This window comes from Gavialis gangeticus, unplaced genomic scaffold, assembly GCF_001723915.1.
Source record: "Gavialis gangeticus isolate Ggan-Ray unplaced genomic scaffold, GavGan_comp1, whole genome shotgun sequence".
NCBI lineage: Eukaryota > Metazoa > Chordata > Crocodylia > Gavialidae > Gavialis > Gavialis gangeticus.
The window spans coordinates 174,439,124-174,448,084 of NW_017729022.1; the positions used below are offsets into that span (position 1 = coordinate 174,439,124).

Genomic DNA, 8,961 nt, shown 5'->3' on the forward strand with positions numbered 1-8,961 from the left:
CCCCCCCCCCATAGCTGCCCTGCCCAGGCCAACTCTGGCCCTTTAAGAAGAAAAAAAGAGAAAAGCCCCAGGACTCAGCGCTCCTGCAGCAGCTTCGGGGGGCAGCAGGGATCACCCCCACCCCCCAGCAGGAGCAGCAAGTGTGGGGTTTTCTTGGGGGTTTTTTTTTTTATTTCTTAAAGGACCAGAGCTGGCCTGGGCGGGGCACCTTTGGGGGGGCTAGGGGAGTGAGGGCGATGCTTGCCCATGCAGCGTGGGGCAGTGGGGGGAAACACCCACTGAGCTGGGGCTTTTTTCCCCCCCCCGAAAGAGCAGGGAGCTGGGGTGGGTGGGACAGTCATTGCTGGGCTGGCGGGGATGGGCCTGGCTGATTCGGAGATTGGGCAGGAGCCGACTCTCCAAAATCGGATTCATCTGAATTGATTTGGGACAGTGATACGACTCACCGAATTGAATCACTGTCCCCTGAATCGGCCGAATCCAAAGCGAATACTAGCCACTTTGCACAGGCCTACTGTTTAGTAGTCTCATAAGTGTCCCATGACCTCAGCATCACAAAGTACTGATCCCCCCTCAGTATATGTTCAGCTCTTGTACATTAGCTAGAATGCTGGTTCACTAGGTTGAGTCATACACTTGACCTGTTTGAAATGTTCAACACGAGATGCTTGCTGAAGAGCTGCCTAATTAGCTCCGCAGCAAACCATCACCACCTAGACAAGTGATACTATTAGGCCAGAGTAAAGTAATTAACTCTGTGATAGGACAGTACTGCACAACACAGGTACTATTATACAGTAGAGATATTTAGTGTGCCAGGTGTAGATAGTGATCAGAGCTGGCTGGGTCACGAGGGTCCAACAGTTCAGAACTGCCTGCTAGTTAGCCCCTCTGCAGCAAGGTGAGACAAGCAGGAGCTGCCCCAGGGTAGCAGGCTGAGCCCCTGGGCTGCCTGCCAGCCAGGACAGCACCACCCTGGTTTCAGCATGCTGTAGTCCCGCACAAACATGTAAATGCTGCACCCAGGAGCAATAAACTCCAGTGCAAATGGTGCCCGAGTTTACTGCATCAAACTAATTTCACATGTAGACGTGCACAATAAGTTGAACATCCCAAACAGCTTTTGTAGTTTCCGTCTTTGATCTTGCCCATCACTTAGATGGGCACTGCCATTAATAACACATACAAAACATGCAATATCTGAGGCAACAGTGAGTTGGAAGGGAACGTGTTTCAGAAGGGAGTTTAGAGGAGTTTTAAGGCCAGTCTTGCATCACAGTTCCATTACTTGAAGCGACTCAGGAAAAGGGTGAACCTGAACTATATCCCAAGCACTCCTGTCACATTTATAGTATGTTCCCTTGAGTGCTTTCAGATTCTCGTATACATAGCAAGCTATAGAAGCACAAAGCAATATTTAAAAACACACCAAACTGAGCAAAGCTGTGAGAAAAAAGGTCTGTTGCTATTTTCACCTTGTTCTTCCTTGACTTTTCCAGCACTCTTCATATTTGGGGGTCCACTGGACTTTCCTCCCACAGTTGTCTCCATGTTCTCCTGCTTCACCTCTGCACCCCAGGATGAGAGCCCATGTACGGACAGCAGTTCCCGAAAGCCTTTGCTAGAGGATTTCACATCCTTGAGAAACTCTTCTGAAACCACTCGGACTTTTGCCTCTTTCACTTCTTCCATCTTCTTGTTCATTTTCTCAACTTCCTCTGTTAAGAAAAGGAGGGGGAGGAAGGAGGAAAGGGATAAAGAGCAGTTCTAAGTTCTTTAAAGCAAACACAAAAGAAAGCACATAGCCCTGTCTAAAGGACTCCAAGCACAGCCTCACTGTTGAAAGTCAAGGTATTCTAATGTTATAAAGCACTCTGAAGTGTAGTTCTCCATATACCACACCCTGCCCTATACCTGGGCTACCTTATTTTACATTTCTTTTCAAGCCCTGCCTCACCTCTCAGCTGAGGCAGGGCCTAGGCGGGAGGTGACCTCAAGACACCTGTGGTAGCACAGGCAACAGCACCCCAGACACACTCCCCCTGCACAGATGTGAACATTTCCCCCCTGGCAATGACTGCACCTTTGAAGTGACTGGGAATTTTGCAGGTGACCATGAGAATAGCATCATGGCCTGAGCCCCCAAGCTTAGGCACCAGCTGGAACAAATGCCTGGTGAATGCTTGGAGGGGAAGTCATCAGGGAAGGAGAGAGGGTGCTGCTGACAGCTCTTGCTGCTTCCCTAAAGCAGCCAATGGAAGGATTCTGTAGTTCCAAGAAGCTTCAGCTCCCTTGCCCTGACCTATGGCACATTTTTCTCTCTGTTCCACCTAATCTTTGGGGTGACCATGCCCCAGGACAGTCCCAAATTTTGAAGACCAGTTCTTGCTGGTCAGCGAAAATTAAATCAAATGTCCCAGAATCGCAGGGGTATGGTGAGTAGCATGGTGCGCAGGGGATGCAGAGTAGCATGGTGCGCCAGGCAGTTCAGCTCCGCTTCTTTGGCAGACTGCATCTACACTTCTGCCCATCAGCCTTTACTACTACCCTCAGCAGTGCTGAGGGTTGGGGAGCAGTGTCCCAGCTGTCCCAGTTTTCCTTACGGTCACGCTATCTGCCTGCCCCTTCCTTGCTCCTGTCCTCTACCCCAGATAGTCACACTCTCAACTATTCACAGGATGAAACACTACTTTCCCTGCAGCCTTTTACAAGAGCAGCTGGTGGCAATCCTAGATCCTCACCAGATCTACTCAACGCTGGTAAAACAGACCCTTTTGAACAAAAGGTGCACGTTGTTTCCTCCTTCTGCACACTCCAACAGCTTTACAAGGAAGCAGAAGAGGGAAGCAACCCTTTACACAGAGGCAGTCAGTTGAGAGGATATCAAGGATGGTAGAAACAAGGCACACCGAGCCTCTGCCTCAACTGAAGAGCAGTCTTGCAAGGCTTGCCATATTTACTCAAAAAGAAAGTGATCCAATCATAAGACGACCCCTGAATAATTAGATTCCATATATGGAATTTAGTTATACTTTTCCAGGTATGAAATCCATTTATTGGATGTTTGCCTTGAATTTGTCCCCTTCCCACTTCTACAGCACGGAAAATAAATCTAGGGGGTCAGGTATCCCTTTGCTCTCTGCTTCTCCCCAACTTTTACCCCTGGCAGCTCCTTCCCCCTCTCCTTACTGGCAGACCCTGCTCTCCAAGTACATGGAAGCAAGGAGCAAATTTGAAAACAATAACCTTGAAATTAAACATGGATGCCACAATTTGTATATAGCACACCGGTATTAATTTATTCAGAATTGATGCATATTACCTTTTTTTGAAACAGCAGCAAGTTTCAGCACAGGTACTCCATAAACACACTTCTGAGCAGCACTTTGGTACCTACTTATACGTAGCCCAAAGTACACACGATATTATTATTCCAAAGCCAAAGGCTCATGATTTACCACATAGTTCATGGGGCTGGGCATTACCAGGGTCAACAGCAATCCAAGCCATGGTGACCCTACAGCTCAGCAGTGCTCAGTGTGTGTGTGCGCACTCTAGATACACCCCCATAAAAGGATCCATGTGCTAATTAGCACTCCATTCATGACTGGAACTGGGTGTTCTTATGACCAGTGCTGGGATGCACCAAAAATTTATATGCAGATGAAGTGCAGGGCACCCTGGTCTGGCTTTACCTCATGGAGGGCAGGGCCAAACTAATCATGTGCCAGGCTGAGAAAGGGGGTGACAGAGATTCTGGATGAACTGTATGCAATGTTGTGGCTCACCATGACTCAAAAAGAGTCAATGGTAATGGGGACTGCACTTAGTAGACACTACCATATATATTATTCAGATGGGCTATGCTAACCTATTCTTGTGATAGGTTCCCATTAGCATGTTTGCCTAAAGATGGGTCACGTGTTTTGTAGTCAGAATGAGGCAAACTGAAATCTGCCTGACACAGGACAGGCTCTCAATTCATGCAGTCTTCCTGCATCGCAGTGTTGCCCTCTGCTGAATTTACTGCCCATGCATACACAAGCAAAAGGGAACACAAGTCAACAGCTTTTCCCAAAGGTATGTTCTGTTTAGCTTTTGATAAAAATCATGCATTTTTAGTCCCATTTGCAGAGGCACTCGCCAGTTAAGCAACCAGAAAGTGAAACTGGAGCATTAGAGAAGGGAGTGCTCGCCCAGTTCATTTGTGTATTGAGTTAACACTGGAATTGGCACAATGAGACTCCAAAACAAAGCCATCAAGTAATAATGCCACAATCCAGTCTACACAGAGGTAATATCTACAACGAAGCTTCCTCAGCTACCCAGTTACTCTATAGGAGTCCCTTCACACAGTTAAAACACGCTTTAGCAGCCTTTAAAATCCACACCAAGGAATTCACCTGCTGCAATCAAGTTTCAGAAACAAATTGGTACTGAAATCTGTTAAATGTTATCATAAGGACCCACACCACACTTGTCACAGAACCCCTGGTTTCCCTATGCCTTGGACTGCAAGCCACAGACTACAAAACACACTGATGAACACTGGGACTCGAATTCTATCTTGGTAGAAATAGGTTCACTTGAACAGACCCCTGCTACGGGGCATCAGCAAATGCTTGGGAACCATTCAGAATTAGAAGCACTGCATAAGAAAATTTTTTCATGAATATGGAAACATGCATTATATTCCATGAATAAAGACAACCACCCCAGGTCCTCATTCAGTGCCTTATCCCCTCTGTGATCTAATTCCTCTCCATGTCCAAGGATGACAGTAATATTGCATGTTTGCTCACTTTGTGTGCTGATACACAGGTTGGCCTTATTGGCAGTTCCTGTCACTTTTCCTCCAAGCTCCTCAACTGTGGTCTTCATTTCTTCTTTGTTCCTGGATAATTTTCCAAGTATCAAAATCTTCATGTTGGATAATGGCTTATCTAGTTGTTTGGAAACAAAAACATCACATAAGAAAAGAGCATGTTCACACTGCTGGAGAAAGCACGTCATACGAAGGAAAAGAAGCCTGCTAAATCCAAAGTACAGCATGTCAACAGGGTAGCTAAAATGCATTAAGCAACTGTTGGAACAGTTTATCTCCCCTAGAAAAGGTGGCATAAAATTCAGCATTACCTCATATACAATAGGTTTCCTGGGGGAAGGGACCAGAAAAAAAAAAATGGAGAGGGTTTCAGATCAAGGCCATGTCCACAAAAACTAGAAACTGCTGGCACTTTCTTTTTTACTTGTAGAGTAAAGGCAAGAGCCAAGGGGAAAAAAGAGAGAATCAGAAAAGCCACAAAGATCATTTCCTCATAAGAAAACATTTCTTGGAGGAGTTAGGAGAACTCCAACATGTTACAGCTAGGCTTGGAAGGATTAAATTTTCATCACTAAACACTGATTTCATCTGTCACTCTGAGACGAACAGAAATATTTCCATCAGTAATCACTGAAATTTAGAGAAAGGGGATTTAAACCAAATAAATCAATCTGGGCCAGGGGGTACCCCACAAGCATGCACATGCACAGGCCACAGTGGGGACGCCTGGCTGTGCCACCTGCACACTGCTCCTCTGGCAGCAGCTCAGGCAGCTGCTGCAGGAGCTTGGGGCCATGCTGGGAAGTGGGGTTGAAGAGGCAGGTCTGCTGCAGCTTGGAGCTTGGTGATACAGGCTGCTTGCTCCACCCAGGTCCCAGCCAAGGACTGGTCACCAAACTCCTGATGAGCACAGCCTGGCCTACATGATCAGGGCTCACCAAAAGTTGGGCCCCTGCCATGATCTCACATGGGCTAGACCAGGCAGGAGCTCTGGGAACATAGGGAGAGGCAGCAGCCACCTAGCCTGGTGTGGGAAGCAGCTCCCTATGGCCCTTTAGGGGGCAAGCCCTGCCTGGCAGGCACCAGCACAGGGGTGGACTGGCCCTTTGATGGCCAGAGCTTCCTGCCTCTTTGGGCAGCACAGGGACAGCAGCTGGGCCCCGGAGGGCACCCCCCATGGATCCTGGCCTGATCATGCTGCCCCTCCAGTGGTGCCTGCCAGGCAGCGTTTGCCCTCTAAGGGGTCACAGGGAGCTTCTTCCTGCCCTGGGGTGGGCAGCCAGTGCCCTCCCCACATGTTCCCAGATCTCCAGAGCACAACTGCCTCCTCTTCTGCTCCCTCCCCACCCAGCTCTTTTCTGAGAATGAACTGAATGATCTAAAGCAGGTGCGCTTTATTGATTTATGGATATTTAGTTTTATATATTTTAACATGTGATTTTTTTAAGCTTTTGATAGTATACTGTAATTGCTAAATTGTCTGTCCCCTACACCCTTAATTTTGTGCAAGTCTGATGAAAATTATAACTCCCCCCCCACCCCAAAAAAACCTCCCCGAAGGAAATGCTTAAAAATAAAAACAAAATACCTCTGCCATCTCACTCTTCACTTCCACACTCATAAGAGTCCAAAGTGAATGTACTTTGGCTCTAATGAATCAACAGAAATGCGTTCCTGGGCACACAAGTCCCTTTGCCCTGAACTTTTACCTGTGGGTGCAGATGCCTCCTCTGTCAAAGGAGCAGAAGCTGCAGATGGAAGCACAGTGTTCACAACAGCAGCCTCTGGAGGGAATACTCTGTCCTGCTTTTTACACTTGAATTTCTTTAGGTAAGGGATTTCCCGGAATTCCTGCAGGGCAAAAGCAGAACCATTTAAAACGGATATATTGTCTAGACCTTGGCACTTAGGAGAGATTTCACAGCAGGTTACAATCAATTTATTAAACCCTTGTCTATATCGCACAGTTCTGCTGACAGAACTAAGTCAATTCGGGGCGTGAAAAGATTATATCCCTTTGTCAATGCAACTTTGCTGACTAAGCCTCCAGTGCAGATACAGCTTTGCCAAAAGGAGGTGGCATCTTCCTGCAGAGCTTGTGTTGTTTGGGCAGGGTTACCATATTTCCAAGATCCAAAACAAGGACACCTGTGGGGGGAAGGGCGGGGGAAGGGCAGTGATATGGATATGCCTAAGTCTCTGCCCATCACTCCTAAGCCCCTGCCCTCCTCACTCCCAACGCACAGCCCTCCCGGTGTCCCTTGCTCCTGACCTAGAGCCCCCTGTTGCTCCAGCCCTGCTGTGCATACAGCTCCCACGCACACACACTTGCCGGGCCCTTGCACAGAGCACACGAGCCCTGACAGCCAATCACCTTGCCCGCTGCTCTCAGCCCCAAGCATCCGAGCAGCTAATGCCTGGGAAAAGCCAGAGGCAGAGCAAAAGCCTGGACATTTGCTCTCATTTTAAAAACCAGCCTGGACACAAGGACAAGGGACCCAAAAAGAGGACATGTCAGGGAAAACCCAGACGTATGGTAACCCTAGTTGGGGCAGCTGAAAAAGACATAGCTCTAGTAGCAGGAAAAAAGTCTGATATTGTTGTCAACAGAGTTGCATCCCTATTGAAGACCTGGCTGCCATAGTTTAAAGCAGCAGTTCTCTCTATACTGGAGACAAAAGCTAAATAAGCTTTTTATTTACAACATCCCACATAGGTTACTGATTAGGAAACTGATGTACAAAGAGGTTAAACAGCTTGCTCAATATCAAACAGCAAGTCAGTTGCAATCAAGAATAAAACTGGGAATCCCAGTCCTTCCCAATCCCTGCCAGACAATACTGCTCCCCTCTAGCTAAGAATCTAAGCCCCTAGAAATATTTGTTTTAAAAATCATGGAGAGAGAGAGAGAGATGTAAAACGGAGGAAGAATCCTGGTTTTCCAGTCAGGTGGTATTTCAATCACCTTTGACATTTCTGCCTTGATGCTGGTTGCCAGTAAAGACAATTTAGTTAAGAAACAAAAAGCCAGGACTTTTGTTTTGGTTCTCTTACTCTTTTCAGAATACCAATAATTAAATATCACAAACACATTTTCTGCAAAAGTTTTTCCCCAATTCAGGGGGAACTATTTGTTTATTTCAGAAAGACAATCCAGGCTGTAATTTTCAAATTCTGATATTAATATCTGAACTTCTGGGAGCAAAGTTATTAAGATCCTCTCAGATTAGTCAGAAAGGAAGAGATAAAAAACAGCAAGATGAGCCAGCCATTATGAATTAAATTAACCTTCAGCCTCAACCCACAAGTAATATACAGTATGGTAACTTAAGTTCTGCTGCAATGGAAGGGCAAATTGGAAATGCCTGAATTATCAGAAAAGAAGAAATAGTACTTCCCAATCTACTGGGACTGGAAAATGTGATTCTCCTTACCCCACATATATTACTTATCAGCAACTCTTCCCATCCTCATAGGCACAGAGATGTGCAGAAGCTGAAGCAGGCCCTGACCTCTGATATTTCTCTGTCTGTAACATTTGCCATAGACTTTTATTTTTTGTTTCCACAACCACTTAAGTCATTTAAGAATTGAGAAGGGTTTCAGGCCAAGTTCGCAGCACTTACCTTTGGGATAACCCATTCTTTCCTGTTGGGAGACTGTGTTTTGGCAACACATTTAGTCCAGGCAGTAATGTCTCCTGAACAGTAATACGCATCACTCTTGAACATGAACTGCCCCTTGCACTCTTCACAGGGAAGCAGAGCTCCAAATGCCATCCCATCTGCCACTCTGTCCAAGATCTTAAAACAACAAAGAGGCTAACAAATCACATTAGAAAAGGAAGCGTGCACACACACAGTCAGACAATACAGAAAATTCACAGATGCCGTAAAACACTGGTGTAAAGATGAAAAGTGTTACTTGTCAAATCTTCTTCTTGAATATGAATTAAGAAGCTTCTCAGAACTACTTGATCCACAAAGCCTTGACACCACATGCCACTAAGTTTGTGCTATACCCTTTGGATTGTGCTCTCTGGAGCAAGGGCACATTGTCAGAAACACAAAACAGAATTTTTCACAGAATGCTAAGCATGTGCACTGTGGAAGAATTTAATTATGCTGTAGGAGGAC

At 46.3% G+C, this 8,961-nt stretch overlaps 1 protein-coding gene across 1 annotated transcript in view; it reads right to left on the reverse strand.

Moving 5' to 3' along the window:
• PARP1 (poly(ADP-ribose) polymerase 1) overlaps positions 1–8,961 on the reverse strand; it is a 92,267-nt gene that overhangs the window by 32,867 nt on the left and 50,439 nt on the right. The window contains exons 7-10 of the mRNA XM_019516547.1: positions 8,452–8,628; positions 6,535–6,676; positions 4,803–4,943; positions 1,476–1,718 (exon numbers count right to left, since the gene is read on the reverse strand). Coding sequence (XP_019372092.1) covers positions 1,476–1,718; positions 4,803–4,943; positions 6,535–6,676; positions 8,452–8,628 — 703 coding nt within the window. The remainder of the gene's footprint in view (positions 1–1,475; positions 1,719–4,802; positions 4,944–6,534; positions 6,677–8,451; positions 8,629–8,961) is intronic.